The sequence below is a fragment of the Macrotis lagotis genome, chromosome 6, assembly GCF_037893015.1.
Source record: "Macrotis lagotis isolate mMagLag1 chromosome 6, bilby.v1.9.chrom.fasta, whole genome shotgun sequence".
NCBI lineage: Eukaryota > Metazoa > Chordata > Mammalia > Peramelemorphia > Peramelidae > Macrotis > Macrotis lagotis.
This window is the reverse complement of record NC_133663.1, coordinates 44,008,416-44,024,837: the sequence shown is the minus strand read 5'-3', so window position 1 is coordinate 44,024,837 and position 16,422 is coordinate 44,008,416. Positions and strand designations below refer to the sequence as shown.

At 37.0% G+C, this 16,422-nt stretch overlaps 1 protein-coding gene across 8 annotated transcripts in view; it reads left to right on the top strand.

The window, feature by feature from the left end:
* Positions 1-16,422, top strand: part of MCF2L2 (MCF.2 cell line derived transforming sequence-like 2) — a 377,565-nt gene that overhangs the window by 209,029 nt on the left and 152,114 nt on the right. For all 8 annotated transcript variants that reach the window (XM_074191036.1, XM_074191033.1, XM_074191034.1 and 5 more), the window contains one exon: positions 9,560-9,648. In XM_074191036.1, coding sequence (XP_074047137.1) covers positions 9,560-9,648 — 89 coding nt within the window. The remainder of the gene's footprint in view (positions 1-9,559; positions 9,649-16,422) is intronic.

Here is a 16,422-nt window from a genome sequence, read left to right as displayed (position 1 = left end):
TGAGTATGTGTGCTAGGTATTCTGGTATTCTTTGAGGGATTTTGGATGGGACTGAGATTCTGAGATTCAGTGATAAATGTTATGGGAACATCATTTTTTTTTTAAGTTTTTGCAAGGCAAATGGGGTTAAGTGGCTTGCCCAAGGCCACACAGCTAGGTAATTATTAAGTGTCTGAGATCAGATTTGAACTCAGGTACTCCTGACTCCAAGGCTGGTGCTTTATCCACTACGCCACCTAGCCGACCCTGGGAACATCATTTCAATCAAACTTCCTTTCTTATTACCCCAAGAGGGAAAAACCCACATGCATCAGATATACACATCATCAAAACATTCCCTAACCTTTAATGGTTGTAGTTGGCAAGATCATGACATTTTTTTAATATTTTATTTTTTTCTAATTACATATAATAGTAGTTTCTACCTATCATTTTTCATAAGGTTTTGAATGTTATGATTTTTCCCCCACCCTCCCTTCCATCCCCCAACCCCCCATAGAAGGCAGTCTGATAATCTTTACATTGTTTCCATGCTAGACATTGAAGATCATGACATCTTAGAGATGAAAAGCAAGCAGGATGGTAAAAAGGAAAGAGAACCAGTTCAGGAATCAGAGGACATGGATCAGATCTTTCCTCATTTCCTTACCTATGTGATTTGGGCAAGTCACTTTGATGTTCCTCAATTTCCTCATTAGTAAAATGAAGGAATGGGATTAGACGGCCTCTAAGATCCCTTCTTGCTCATAAACCAAGAATATCTGACAAGGGAGGAAACTAATCTAATTTGCCCAAGGTCACACAGCTAACAAGGACTGGAAGCTAGGGACTCCAACCTCAAATGCTTCTCAGATGACTAATAGGCTGACTAAAAGGTATCTTTTGTATTTGTATTTGAAGCTTATAGAATGTTATGATTCCTCAGCCAAGATGAATTGGTGTTGGGTTGTTGGTTTTTTTTTTTTGGCAAGGGGTGGGAAGGGTCTGGATCTGTGACTTCATCTGTGTAAGAAATTCCCTTCTATAATGTAGACTGGCACCTCCCCTGCAATTTCTAGATTACAATATTGTTACTTGAGACAGTTTACATTGTCATAAGAGACAAGGCTTGAATCCATTTCTTCCTGACACCATGACTAGCCCTCTTATTATCATGCCAAGCTGTCTCTCAGTTTATAACCAATATTTATAAAAAGGTAATAAATGCTTCATAATCACGCTAATAAGGTAGCTAGGGATACTGTTGGATTAGAACCCTGGGCTTGGAATTCAGAAGACTCATTTTCCAGAGTTCACATCTTGCCTTTGACACTAGCTATGTAACTCTGGGCAAGTCACTTAATCCTATTTGCCTCAGTTCCTCATCTGTAAAATAAATTGGAGAAGGCAATATCAAACCACTCTATGATTCTTTGCCAAGAAATGGGATCACAGAGAGTCATATATGACTGAATGGCAATAAAGCATTACATTTCTTACACACACACACACACACACACACACACACACAGACACACACACACAAAATGCATTACCCCCCCCCAAAAAAAAAAAACATTCTCCCATATCTCCAAGGACACAAAATTTTGGGTCAAAGACTCTGCTCCATACTTGGGCAAGGTACTTCACCACTTCTCTGTCCTTCATTATCCTCTAAAAGGAGTTTGGAAAAGATAACTTACTTCCACTAAAGCCAGTCCAGCCCTGATTCTGAAGTCCTATGACTCTTAAATATCTGCTATCTGACCCCTCCTACAGAACTCAAGAAAAGCTAGGTAGCCACGGGCCATGGACATAACTTAACTTACTGACCCTTTCCAAAAAAGCCCTAGGTTGGAGAGAATTCATTGCCTTGGGCAAAAAGTTATTTGATTCCTTAATTCTGGCTCTTCTAGACCCTAGATACAGTCAGAAAACAAGATTCACCAGGGTTTGGACATCTGCATGACAAAGATCTTAGAGATGAATCAGTTTAAAAAGTCAGATTCTCTCTTACTATTCAGTTCCACCCCCCCCCCCCCTTAAAGGTTAGAGGTACTTCCAGAAGTCTGCAGTTACCATATCTGATGGTGTGAGATGGGTTTAGAGATATTTACCTGAACAAATACTTATATCATGATAATACTTCTAAAAAAGTCCATCTTCCCTTTCATTCTGTTCCAAATCCCCAACTCTTCTTTCTCTCCTCTCTCTCTCTCTCTCTCTCTCTCTCTCTCTCTCTCACACACACACACACACACACACACAAACACACAAACCGCACATCTCCAATGACACAGAATTTCAAGTCAAAAGACAACGAGTTCAAATCTTTGCCAATCCTAAACACAGATCTGATCATGTTAGCCCCTTGGCCCCCAGCCAATCCCTGTGGCCTCTAGGAGCAAATACAAATTGCTCTTGTCATTCAAAGCCTTTCCTAATCTAGCCCCCTTCTACTTGCCATTCATCTTAAACCTGACTTCCTAATATATGCTTTGGAACCAGTGACCCTTGCCTCATGGGTATTTCATGAACAAGACCCTCCATCTCTCAGCTCTGAGTATTTTGTCTTCCTCTTTCTTATCCCTCCCCCACTCTGACTACTAACTCCCCTGGGAAGACTACAGGCAAACAAGTATATGCAAAGCATATACAAGATAAATAGCAAATGATTAAGATAAGGATGGCTTTATTTAAAGATTGGGAAAAAAATAGTTTAGACTTCATGGGCCCAGCATTTTAAAATCCAAGGATGTCCCATATCATGAGCTGAAATACCAAAGTTGGCAGAGTTGAGCCTGGAGTGTGAAGAGAAATGACTGGAATTTATCTTAGGTCTACTTAGAGTCTTTGACCTATGGGAGGTCCCAATTTCCTTCTCTACATAGAATTGAAAAAAAATTTGAAAAAATAAATCATATGTATCTCTTTGTTCTGTACATCTCTTTAATGATATAAATTGCAGAGAAGTTGCTCACCTTTATTTATAGAGGGAGTTTCCCAATATAGGACTCCTCTGTCCTACTGAAAACACAGGTCCAATGCCAATTTAAGAGTATGACACAATTTACGAGATTTAGAGTTTAATGGAACCCCTGGGAGATTATGTGATTTGGCCAGAGGTAGGATTTGAGCACATTTCTTCTTGACTTCAAATTAGCTAACTTTATCTCTACTACACAGTCATAGCCTCTTGAATAAAGGGCCTTTAATCTCAAATGCAGATCATATAAATCTGTGTGTGTAAATCATATGTAAATTACATATGATCCCAGGATCACAGATTTATTTTTTAAACTTTTTTCCAATTATATGTAGAAATGTTTCAACATTTATTTTTATAAAATTTCCTCCCTCCCTTTCCTCTCCCCAAGACATCAAGCAATCTGATATAGGTTATAAATGTGTAATCATGTGTGTGTATATATATATGTGTGTGTGTGTGTGTGTGTGTAGTGTGTGAAAGAAAAATGAAAACAAAAGGGAAAAACCAGGAGAAAGAAAAAACAAAAAACATATAAAAAAAAGTGAAAATAGTTTGCCTTGATCTGCATTCTCATATTCCATAGTTCTTTCTCTGAATAGGGATGGCATTTTCGATCACAAGTCTTTTAGAATTGTCTTTGGAATCATAGATTTAAAACTGGAAAGGAACTTAATTTTCTCATCTGAGAAATGAAGAGATTGGATTGTATGATCTCCCTGGTCCAGAGAAATTAAACTCAGCCACAGAGCTGGGGTGACAATCCAGATCCTCTGGCTCAAAATCCAGGGTCTTTTCTTGTTAATATGTTATTTCCATCAGATGTTATTCCCATGTCCCTAGAGTATGAGATCAAATACCACAACAGATCTGGTGGCAATTAAGAGTAATAGCTGACCTTGAAATAGTCTGACATTTACAAGGAACTTTCCTTCCATTAGCTCTTTAGAGCCTCACAACAACCCCGCAAGTGGGGGGCAATAGAGGCACTATTATTCCCATTTTTATAGATGAGGAAATTTGTAGGCTAGAGCTATTAAGTGACTTGTCCAAGATCTCATGGACAGTAAATGACAGAAACCTGAACTGAGCCCTGACTCCAAGCCCAGCATTCTGTCCACTGGGCAAAAAATACTTCCAATGAAGGAAATCTCCTTAGAGGCTCCCTAGAGCAACCTCCACACTGAGATCACAATGCTAGACCTCAGGCAAATTCTTCTAAATTCCTCATAAGGCACCTTGGATAGTCTTAACAAGGTTCCAGAATGACAGAGGTGGAACTTTTGGTCATATCTGTTGGCAAGAATCCAGAGCAAAAGAACATAGGAGCAACAAGAGTCACTTTAGGAAGGGTATGGGGAATTTCTGAATGGTACACATAGCCAAAGACCAAGATGAGCCCTGCCCAGAACATGAGAGAATTTCATCCTTTAGCCTGCTTTACTGTTTACTCTAGTACAGACACAGCCAGAAGGGATTCACTGACATGTAGCTGCCATTGCTCTTACTGTTCACCAACTAGGACTTCAGGCACTTGAATCCAGAAACAAGAGGCAGGCACAGATCTTACCCAGCATTTGCAAAGCCATCATTGAAAGCAACCCACACATCATTATTTCCTCTGATTTCTCAAATTACCACTCAAACCAGCCTACCCATCGACCACCAAAAAGGAACAGGGCTGCTTCAGCCTCCATTGATCCATGACCTCTGGCTAACTTCTGAGTGGGACTGAGACCTTTATCAGGGTCATTCACATTCTGCCACATCTTATCTTCCAGATTTGAGGGATTCTAAAACTTTCTTTCCTTCTTTGCAGAAGCCTGCATTATCCATCTCTGGATATCTCTGGATATCCCCATCCATCTCTGGCTCACCATCTTTGATAGTTAGCTGCTTGTGAAGAGAAACCTCAAAATGGTTCTGAATTTCTCTTGGTGTTAGCCTTTTATAAGGCTCTTAAAAAATAACAATCTCTGAGCTTGGACTCTTAATTGGTGAGAGGTTTTTTGATTTATATATTTGTTTGTGTTTGATAGAGCTCAGATATCAGCACCTGAACCGAGATATTTGATATAGGACTCTTCCTCCCCCCCACCCAAAATGGAGCTGCTTTCCTCTCTAGCCTAGTTATGTCTTCTTTGTACAAAAATTTTCCAATTTTAAAACATCATGGTTATCTGTTTCTGTGATTATTTCTGTTTTGTTTGCTTAATAATTCATACTCTCTGTGCAAAGAAAGAAAAGGTATCTGTTCTGATAATCATTTTTCTCTCTCAGTTTGACTTTTTATATTTAGGCCACAGGTTGGTAATGAAGGTTTTTTAAAATTAAAAAATTTGGTACAATATGTTAATCTCTGATAATGCTACTGCTCTGATGCAGGTCTTCATTACTCCTAGACTATGGCAAAAGATTGTTGGTTGGTCTGTGTGCCATGGGTCATTCCATACTCCACTCCATTCCCCACTCAATTCTGTCATCTTTCTTTATTTAAATTTTTTTCAATTACATATAAAAATAATTTCAACATTCTTTTTTTGTAAAACTTTGAGCTTCATATTTTTCTCCTTTTCTCCCTTCCCTCCCCCTTCCACTTGACAATGAGTAATCTGATATAGGTTATATATGGACAACCATGTTACTATGTTAAATATGTTTCCATATTAGTCGTGTAAAAGAAGAATTAGAACAAAAAGCAGAGGGAGGGGGGGACTGTGAGAAAAAACATAAAACAAAATTTTTTAAAGTGCACTTTACTCTGCATTCGGACTCCATAATTCTTTCTTTGGATGTGGATGGTATTTTCTATCACAAGTCAACATTATCTTTCCAAAGTTTAGGTCCAGCCATGTCACTCCAGCAACTCCTGTAACCTTTGGGATCAAATACAAAATCCTGTGCTTGTCATTAAAAATCCTTCATAACCTGCCTCTCCCACCTTTACAGTCTTCTTATACCTATCCAGCCATGAAGGTGGATGAAGCAGACACTGTGGAGTGCTTAGAGCTTGGTCAAGCATCAAAGACACCAGGGTTGTCCACTGTATCCTAGGTCTTCTCTAGTTGTCCTGACTTTTCTCTTCCACTGGACTTTGATGACTCAGGAAGAGAAAGTGAGGCTGATAGGACTTTGTTCAGCTCCTTCTCCTTGAATCCAGCTCACACAGAAGTCAAGATATCACCATGATGGTCCTCTTGGAAAAAGGGGAATAAGCATCAACACCTATACCTTTGCCACCCTCCCCCCCTTTTGGCCTAGAATTTAATGGTCAATTCCATGCACATCATCTTAGGAAGGACAATGATAAGCTGAATGAGTAGCCCGAGAATATCCAGGATGGTCAAAAGTCTCAAATTCATGTCAGAGAAAGATCAGCTGAAAGGACTGAGGTTGAGGGGCAGCACGGTGCCTGGTACATAGTAGAAATATATATTGGTTGATTAATTGGCATAGTAGAAATATATATTGGTACATTGAGAAACATATATTGGTTGATTAATTGGCATAGTAACTGTCTTTTGAAGGACTATAATGTTAAAGAAGGAAAAATTGGATTTAATAGTCCTCCTCTTGTGCCATACTGAGGCATTTTTGGAAGTTCTGCCAGTAGAATCAGAAGTTCTAGAAGATCCTAGGATTAAATAAGAAGGATTCTGATGTGGACCCGATGACAAGCTGTATCTGAGCACCTTGGAAGCATGAGCATGCTTATCACTCTAAAAGACTAGCTATTAAGAGATGAATCTTTTGGCCATTAAACTGGGGGAACAGGGAGCAGCTAGGTGGTGTAGTGGATAAAGCACCGGCCCTGGAGTCAGGAGTACCTGGGTTCAAATCCGGTCTCAGACACATAATAATTACCTAGCTGTGTGGCCTTGGGCAAGCCACTTAACCCCATTTGCCTTGCAAAAAAAAAAAAAACTAGGGGAATGGGGGAAGGCCAGTCTTCAGTCCTGTGTAAGTCTTCTAAGCCCACAGTGATGATGGGGAGAGGGGAACAAATAAAAATGGTAAGTTCTTGAACTCTCTCTCAATGACACAGTTTTTAGACTACCCACCCATATTAATTGAACAGTTCTCTTCAAATGTGATCTTAATCTATTGAGTAATAAATTAGCATATTCTCAAAGGAATTTAGTCATATTTTATATACCAAATGAGAGTATGCACATGAAACTCTTGGCAATCCTTAAAGTGCTATAGAGATATTAGCTATTGTTATCAGCATATCTATATTAAGACAATTTTGCTATCAGTAAAGCTAAAAAGAATAAAAATACTACAGCTAATTAGAAAATCACTCACAGGCTCTTCTCAAACAAATAAAAGACTTAACAAGGTTGACTTCATTGTGTGAAAAAAGCATCATTTCGTGGGACAGTTGGGCATTTCACTTCTGTGGTCGATGATCAGAAGCAGACAGGGTATGACTCAAAAGTGTCATATGGATCTCTGATCCCAGTGATTCAAGAATTCTCTCCAAATGTGCAGATCATTACATATCCCTGCCTACCCATCCTGGTCACCTCTCAGCTGGCTCCCTCCAAAAGGGGGTCCATCCAATGTGTGAGAGGTCTTCCTTGCTTTTCTTCAGCATCATGAAGGTATCCATGCAACACCCAGCTGTCTACCTGGTATCCCTTACTCTTGTCAAAGGACTTGGCCATCTTTTCTTTCTCTCCAGGCATTTTTTTACTGACATCTTTTACTCCTGTGTTTCTCTAGAGTTCCTTGTCAGTTATATGCCATTTTCTGCTTACGCCCTCCACATACCTTTCTATTCCCCTCTATGTAGTGCTCATCTTTAGTTCTTCAGGGCAGCAGTCTTGCTGTGATACAACACTAGTAAAACGTTTATATTACCATGCTGGTCTTTGATTCCTTTTGCCATGCTATATAATTTATTTTACATGTTTAAAAACTTTATTTATTTATTGAGATGAAGTCTACAGGTTACTTAGGCTATCCAAGAGGTCCTCAAAAAAACGTTTAAAAACTTTATTTATTGAGATGAAGTCTACAGGTTACTTAGGCTATCCAAGAGGTCCTCAAAAAAAGTTAAGACTCCCTGGTGTACAAGGATTTGTGGTTACCTCATAATTAAGTGATGAGAATACATAATGAGTTCACAGTAATTATGAGAAGCAGAAAATTTCAGTCATTTTAAAATATATTACTATGTTGCAACAAAGATGTCTTTAAATTCATCTGATTTCATTGATGTGGGTAATCCCTCCAACTATGCAGGTTACAGGCTCTCCAAGCATACTTCTTTGGTGCAAATTCTTAGCTGGTTGTTCACACAAATCTCCTATACACAAAGGATATAGCCAGTGTAGTGGAGCCCTGGGGTCTGTTATACCACTGGGATTATTTTAGGTGTCCATTTTGTTACATAATTGTAATACTCCTTTTTTCTGACTGAATATATTTCCTCATTGTCTTTTAGGTGACTTTTCATATGACAATGGATAGCATGTAACAATAATCAATTTATTTCAGTATACATTTCCCTTAAGAAGCATCAGATACTACTAAGGGGTCTGATAGTATCTATGGACTTCTCTGGATCATTTTTTTAAATTCAGAAAATAAAATCTATAAGACTCAAAAGGAAACCAATTATACTGAAATACAAATATCAAAATATTTTTTTTTTAAATTAATGAACCCCAGGTTGAAAACTTCTTTTTTTTTGAGGACCAATGATTTAAGAGGTTGATAATTGTGATTTGACTTTGAGTTTTAAAGAGGCAGGAGCCAATACCATGATTAGTATTCATTTAGTGTACATGTAGTTTTTCAATCATAGTTTGAGTTGTACATTTTCATTGCTCCATAGAGATCAAAAAGAACCAGTCTCAATAGTGACAAATTTAGGGGGAAGGGTCAAGGAGAATTTAGATTTTGTACAGAATATGGGCATTGCAGATATAATTTTAGGCCTCTTTGTTAATGAATCTCTAATTTGAAAAATTAGATTGAAATATTGACACCTTTATCATTAATACCAGTTTTGTACTAGAAGTATAAGCCCTTTTTTAAACTTCCATTCATAGAATGGGTCATCATTATTTTCAAAGAAGTTGTCAGATTTAATTCCAGGAAAGAAACTATACTCATTTAATCTCAACAAAATGAAATTTTAAACAAAGGACTTGTAGCTTAAACTTCAGCACTAACAACTAGAAAATAGCATTAATTAATATTATTTAACAAATAGAAGTGTTGTGGAGTCTCTAGTTGCTTTAATTTTCACTTGTCTCCTACAACAGCAAGACATAAGAACAGAATTGAAAAGTTCATCTTCTACAAAATATTCATACTTATGCTTATCCTTAAAAATTTTAAGGAATTCTGGAGTGATAGCTTTAGAAAATCACTTGTTCTTATCTCTGATATTCACCAGCTCCCCCAAAGTGGGAGATAGAAAACCAAGAAAGAAAAAAAATGGAGACTAAAAAGTGAAACAGGATAATACAATCACAAATGATAAGAATAAGATAGTCATAATCTTCAGGGATAGATTTTTTTGTTTTATAAACATTTGAATTAATGAAAACTATCTCACCAACATTTCTTTAAACTTAGATCGAAGTGATGCATGAAGCCAGTCAAGGTGGGTCCAGTAGAATATTGGTGATGAGTGAAAGTGAAGAGAACCTCTCCACCAGAAGGAGGTAAGCCTAAAGGGTTCCTGGGAAGGAAGTGGCCTTTCTCTTGGCGCTGGCAGGTTGGGAGGGGGTAGTTGAAAGATGGAAGGGAAATCATTGTAGCTCATCTTTCTCTCCTGATACTTGACAGGGTACAACTACAGGAGTACATTGTATTTGGAAAGCATTTATTATGATCAAAGTTGAGTTATTCTTATCTACCCAAATCCATAAACAAAAACTACCATTTTAAAGCTGGACATTTCAATTCAAGGAATGTAATGAACCCAAAGGTCAAAATAGTACATATTATAGGTTTAGATAAATAAATTATAGGTTTAAATTATTTGTGGGTTATTCTCCCAGCTCTAGAAATTCAACTTAGAAATATGCAAGGTGGATGACATCTTGGTACATGTGTGTTCCCCAGGGTAGCAGTTGATTAAGAAACATGCAATAGTGGAAGAGTAAAACATTGATCAAATGTATATGTTTATGAAAATGTTCACATAACTACCCACATGTACCTTATGTGTGCATATACATAGATATATATACATAAACAAATCCCTCTCTTTTGGAGGAAAACTAACTTGCATCCATTTGTTATACCAGGAATTTAATACATCATCAATTCTAGCTATTAGCTATATTGACATTAAAATTTAGTGATAACTTTGGTTGTTCCATCATCCTAATTTCCAAATATATTCTTCCCCATAAAGTCTTACTTTGTGAAAAATTTAAAAGTGGAAAAAAGTAGGTTTAGCAAAATTAATCAAGAAATCAACAATACCTTAAACTATAAGTAATGATTATCCAGTGTCCCTTACCTCTGGAAAAAAAGGGGGGTAAAGGAAATATGTTTTCTCATCTCTTCCTTGAGGCCAAGGCCTAGCCATTATATTAAACAGGGGTCAGTTTGTTTTTTCTTTTCCATTTATGTTGTAATTATTATATATAATATTTTCCTGAATCTGATTACTTCATTTGGCATGCTGCTTCATATTCAAAGTTCCTCGTAGCACCATAATGCTCCATTCAAGTAATATAGTTTAATCTCTCATTCTGTAATTGATAGGCCTTATGACTTTTTAGAAAATATTATTTTTTCTAAATGACATGTAAAAACAATTTTTAAGTTTTTTTTTAAATTTTCAATTCAAATTCCCTCCCTCTCCTCCCCCCTCCTTAAGAAGGCAAGCATTTTGATGTAGTTTATACCTGATAAATTATGTAAAACATATGTTGCAAAAAGAAAACTTAGACAAAAAACATAAAGTTTTAAAAGTATGCTTCAGTTTGCATTCAGACTTCATAAGTTCCTTCTCTGAAGATGTTTGGCATTTTTCATCATAGGTCCTTTGGAAATGTCTTAGATCATTGTATTGCTGAGAATAACTAAGTCACAATTCTTCATCATAGAATTTTGCTGTTACTGTGTATAATGTTCTTTTGGTTCTGCTCATTTCACTTTACAACAGATCATATCAGTTTTTATAGATTTTCTATTTACTTTTATTTAACAAGCATTTGTAGCCACATTAGAGCAGAGGGTATTATTTGCATTTAATAGCTCTGGTAGATTGAGATAGTCACATCTATTGTCTTGAAAATACGATGTTCAGGACACATTCCTTATGACTATCCCTGATAAATACTATCTATTAAAATGGTTTCTATCACTTTCTTCAGATAATTTGTTTTAAACTTTTTTGAATTCTCTAAGACATTTAAATGGGTAGTAGTTATAATATAACAAGGTTAAAGTAAAGAAGCAACTGTCCAAGACCCTTAGGCAGAAAAGGAAGTACCAACCTGCACAGGAAGATGTTTCCTGACACCAGTGAAATCATGGACCCAGCAAAGATTCAGGATGGTTCAGTGGAAAGTGGGACAAGGACAGTTTTTAGCCAGGTAACTTAAATCTTAATGAGATTGTTGAAAGGAAGAATTTACAGTATCTAACTTTGGAAATTGAAGGAACTTTGAAAATTCTGTACTCTGAAGTCTCAAATTCAGCAAGTACCTGGGCCTCCAGCCCTGCTTCTGACTCTTCATAGCAAAGTGATCTTGTGTGTCCTTTAACCTGGTTCCAGTTTCCTCTTCTGCTCTGACTACTGACCTTGCTGGTTTGTCCTTTGATTAATTATTTCACCTTATCCAGTATCTAGTTTGTATGCTGCATCTCCTGTTAGACTATAAGTTTCTTGAGGGCAGGAACAGTCTTTTGCTTCTTTCTTTATCCCCACATGGGTGCCCAATAAATATTGTTTTGTTAATCTGTCAAATCTCAGAGTTGGAAGGGGGAAGAAGCAGAATAAGCATTTATTTAGTACATACTGAATAAAAAACCAGATACCTAAGGGTTGAGCACTTCATAAATATGATCTCTTTGATCTTCACCCTGGGAGATAGATGCTATGATTATCTCCATTTTACAAATGAGGAAACTGAGGCAAACAGGTAACAAGATTTGCCCAGGATCACAGAGTTTATGAGGCTGGATTTGAACTTAGGTCTTCTTAATTCTAGCCTTAGAGCTCTAATTACTGCACCATGAAGTGAGTTGGAAGGAATCTCAGCAGTCATACAAGCTAATCAATATGCAGAAAAATAATTCTCTCCACCCTACCATGCAAAAGATGTCATCAAGTCTAGGTTTGAAGACCTCTGAAGAAATGGCCCCTATCACATTCTCGGGTGTTTTTTATTCATTCATCAAAGGCTTTCTTTTACATCAAGCCTCAGTTTGACATTTTTCACACTTCATCCACTGGTCTTAGGTCTGAGCTCTACAGAGGAACTCTAAACTTTCACTCATGTGATATTCCTTTACAGACTTGAAGACAATTATTATGCCACCCATGTGACCACAACCAGTTCTCTCTTCTATAGTCCTAACATTGGCATATTCTTCAATCCTTCTACCCTAATGCAAAGGTTCTAGATCTTTTTTGTGTCATGGACACTTTTAGCAATCTGTAGAAATCCATGGACACCTTTGGTAGTCTAATGAAATCCAAGGGCCTCTTTGGCAGGTTATTGAAATGAATGAACCCTGTCTCAGAAATATGTTTTTAAATATGTGAAATAGGGGCGGCTAGGTGGTGTAGTGGATAAAGCACCGCCCCTGGAGTCAGGAGTACCTGGGTTCAAATCCAGTCTCAGACACTTAATAATGACCTAACTGTGGCAACCCCATTTGCCTTGCAAAATACCTAAATAAATAAATATGTGAAATAAAATGCATGGGATTACAAAGAAAAACAATTATATTGAAATACTATCTTATCTATCTAATCATCTTTATCTATTTTTAAAAGTTCACCATCCCCAGATTAAGAAACCATCATTTAGAGGGGAAAAAAATCAGGTATTGTGGAAGACAATAAGAGAGACAATATTCAAAGGGTGATCAAGAGGAAAATCCTTTGCAAACCTTAGAGAGCCTCCTATTTTTGGTATTAGCTAATTTATAAAGTTGTTCTAAGAATTCATTTGATCATTCAGCAAATAAGGCAGTGAAAACTGTGGTTTTGGTGAGGGTGGGGTTAGGTTTTTTGTAAGGTAACTAAAATCTAGGTGGAGATTATAAAATGAAGAATTATAGTATTTAACCTTAGAAATAAAATTATAATTTCTTTGAAAGATACAAATTTCCAATAAATGTATGGTCAAAGTGATACAGGGAAAGATGAAGAGAGTTATGAATGTAGAAATTGGGTGGAGATGTAAATGACTAGAAGTAGAGAATTATGATTTAACAGTAGTAATCTTAAAGTATAATTAACAGTATAATATATATATAAAATTAACAGTATAATCTTAAAGGCTGCTCAAATTGGATGGAGATCCCCATTACCATTGATTCATTGTTTAATGTAAAATTTGTATCCTGATCTCCTTAGACTTTACCCTCTACCTAATTCTGGGTCCAGTATAGGGGGAGTTCACCTTTTGCCCTCTGAATGAGAGGCAAGACATAAAAACCTGGGTTGGACTCCCACTCAGGGCTACAGTCTGATTTGTTGGCCCAACTATCTCACTCTCTATCAACCGATCCCTTCCTATGTGTTGTAACTTCTTTTAATAAATTTTCATTTTATTTCCACCCTTGCTTTCCCAGTCTGAATAATGATTCCTCGTAGGCAGATCTGAACTCAAGTAGCCAGGGACTGCAAAAGGATAACAGGCAATTTTCAAAGGAAGAAATTCAAGTTATAAAGAATCATAGAAAAAAATTTTACAAATCACTAACATAAACCTGAGGTTCCATCTCATCATTTGCCATCAGATTGTCAAAGATCACAAAAGAGAAAAATGACAAATGTTGGAGGGAATGTGGGAAAATCGGCATGCTTTGAGTACTGTTGATCAAGCTGTGAATTGGTCCAACTACTCTAGAAAAAGCAATTTGGAATTATGCTTCCCAAATTACTGAATTGTGCATACCATTTGATTCAGTTACATCACTGCTAGAATTATACCCCAAACAGATCAAATAAAATGGAAAGGGACTCACAAATAAAAATATTTATTGCTTTTTTGATCAACAATGGAAACCTAAAGAGATGTCCATTAATTGGGTAATGACTGAACAATGTAGTATGTGAATATAATGGGATGTTATTTTGCCTTAAGAAAGGATAAAATGGACAGTTTGGGAGGAAATTAGGAAGAGAGCTACCATCTGATGAAAATAAAATGAACAGAACTACATTTATAGAGAACACTATAAAGAAAAACAGCTTTGAAAGACTTGAGAATTCTGATCAATGTATGTATATAAACTGAATCCAGAGGACTGAAGATTAATCTTGGAGATTAATGGTAGCCATTAATGGACTTCGAGACATATTTTTGCATGTGGCAATAGTCTGAAGTTTATTTTGCTGGCTAGGAGCGTTTGTTATAAGGGGTTCCCCTCCCCCAATTTGGGTGTGGTTAGGGAGAGGCAGTAGGGAAGGTTTTCCCTCCTTATCTCTGCTTCTGGGCTTCCTTAAAGTTTCAGCTAAAATCCTACAGCCCACAAGAAGCTTTTCCCAGTCTCCCTTAATTCTAATGCCTTCCCGGTGTTGATTATTTCCAGTTTTCCCCTCTACATATGAGTATCTTAAGAGTAGGGACTGCCTTTGGTCTCCTTTGCATCCATAGTGCTTTTTATAATCTGACACACAGGAGGTGCTTAAGAAATATTTATTGACCAGCAGAGAGATCATATAGACTTGTAAAAAGGAAAAAAAAAAAAAGGCTGTAACACTACTAAAATGATTGAGTACTTTAAAAAGAAAAAAGGAAGAACAATAAAGACAAAGGATCTTTATAAACAATGTGGTGGATCATGAATAAGTTAGCATTAGGTAAGAGAAGCTAGTCTTGTCTCCTCATGTAAAGATTAAAGTAATAGAGAAGATCATTAAGCAGTTCTGAATTATAGCTAATAAAAAATTTTAATTTCTGTACTGACAGGCACAATACTTTTGTTAAGTTCTATTTTAAAACTTAGTAAATTGTAGATAGAGATATTACAACAAATTGTTAGATTAAGGGTTCTGTATTTTGATGTTATCCCTCCCCCCTCTGGTTTGCCCAAGCTAACCTTGCTATAAGATCCAAAGGGATTTCTTTTTGTTTTGTTTTGTTTTTTTAGGTTTCTGCAAGGCAAATGGAGTTAAGTGGCTTGCCCAAGGCCACACAGCTAGGTAATTATTAAGTATCTGAGGTCGAATTTGAACTCAGGTACTCCTGATTCCAGGGCCGGTGCTCTATCCATTGGGCCACCTAGCCGCCCTCCAAAGGGATTTCTTAAGTATAAAGTCTGCAGAACCAGTTGGGATGAGAATCGCTAGACTCAAGGAGCTTAAGCTCTAGATGGAGAGATAATACAAGTATGCCCAAACTGAAAAATTCAAGACAATAGATAAACTCTAATTGCACCAAATAGGAAATCAGAGGAGAAAGGCCAGAAGATGAGTCCTCAGAAAGGATCAGTGGAAGAATTAGAACTGGAGTTGGTTCTTAAAGGTAGGAAAGGTAAAGGATAGAGGGAGGGCCTTCCAGGAAAAGGAATCAACATAAGTAGGAGTAGAAGAGTAGAAGAAATACCCACTAAAGGTTATTGGGAAATCAGCCTAACTTGAACAGAGTTCAACCTGGAAAGAAGGAGCAGTTAAAGGGCTGGTAGAAGGGGGTCAAATTATAAGGACCCCTGAGGGCAGGCAGAGGAAATTGTTGTGATAGGTAGAAGGGTTTTTAAATAATAAGTAGGAAATTGAAAACTGCTAAAGTGAAAAGTTTGTCTGGTAATTGTATGCAAAAGAGATCAGAGAGAAGTGAGACTCAAGTTGGAAGGGCTGGCTAGCTACTAAGAAGAGATCTAGTTGCAACAAAATGAGAACATTTGTTCCATCTACTGCACATGGTAGTGAAATAGTATCATGCTGTAGTGAAAAAGAGGTATTTGGATACTAAAGGCATTATGCCACTCACTGTGTATATGTGTGTGACTTGTATCTCAAGGCCTCAGTTCATTTTCTTTGTAAAATGAAGGGGGAGGACTAACTAGATAACCTCCAAATTCACTTTCAGTTCTAAATCCAAATCCATTTCTAAATATATAATCTTGGAGGACGCAAACAATATAACAATCAACCAAAAAAGTCAAAGAAAAAGGAAAAACCCATAGAAAAATATTTATAGCAACTCATTCAAATGAGGGGGATGTCCATCAACTGGGGAACTGGCTGAAAGTTCCGGTATATGATTGTGATGGAATACTATGTTGCTGTAAGAAAAGAT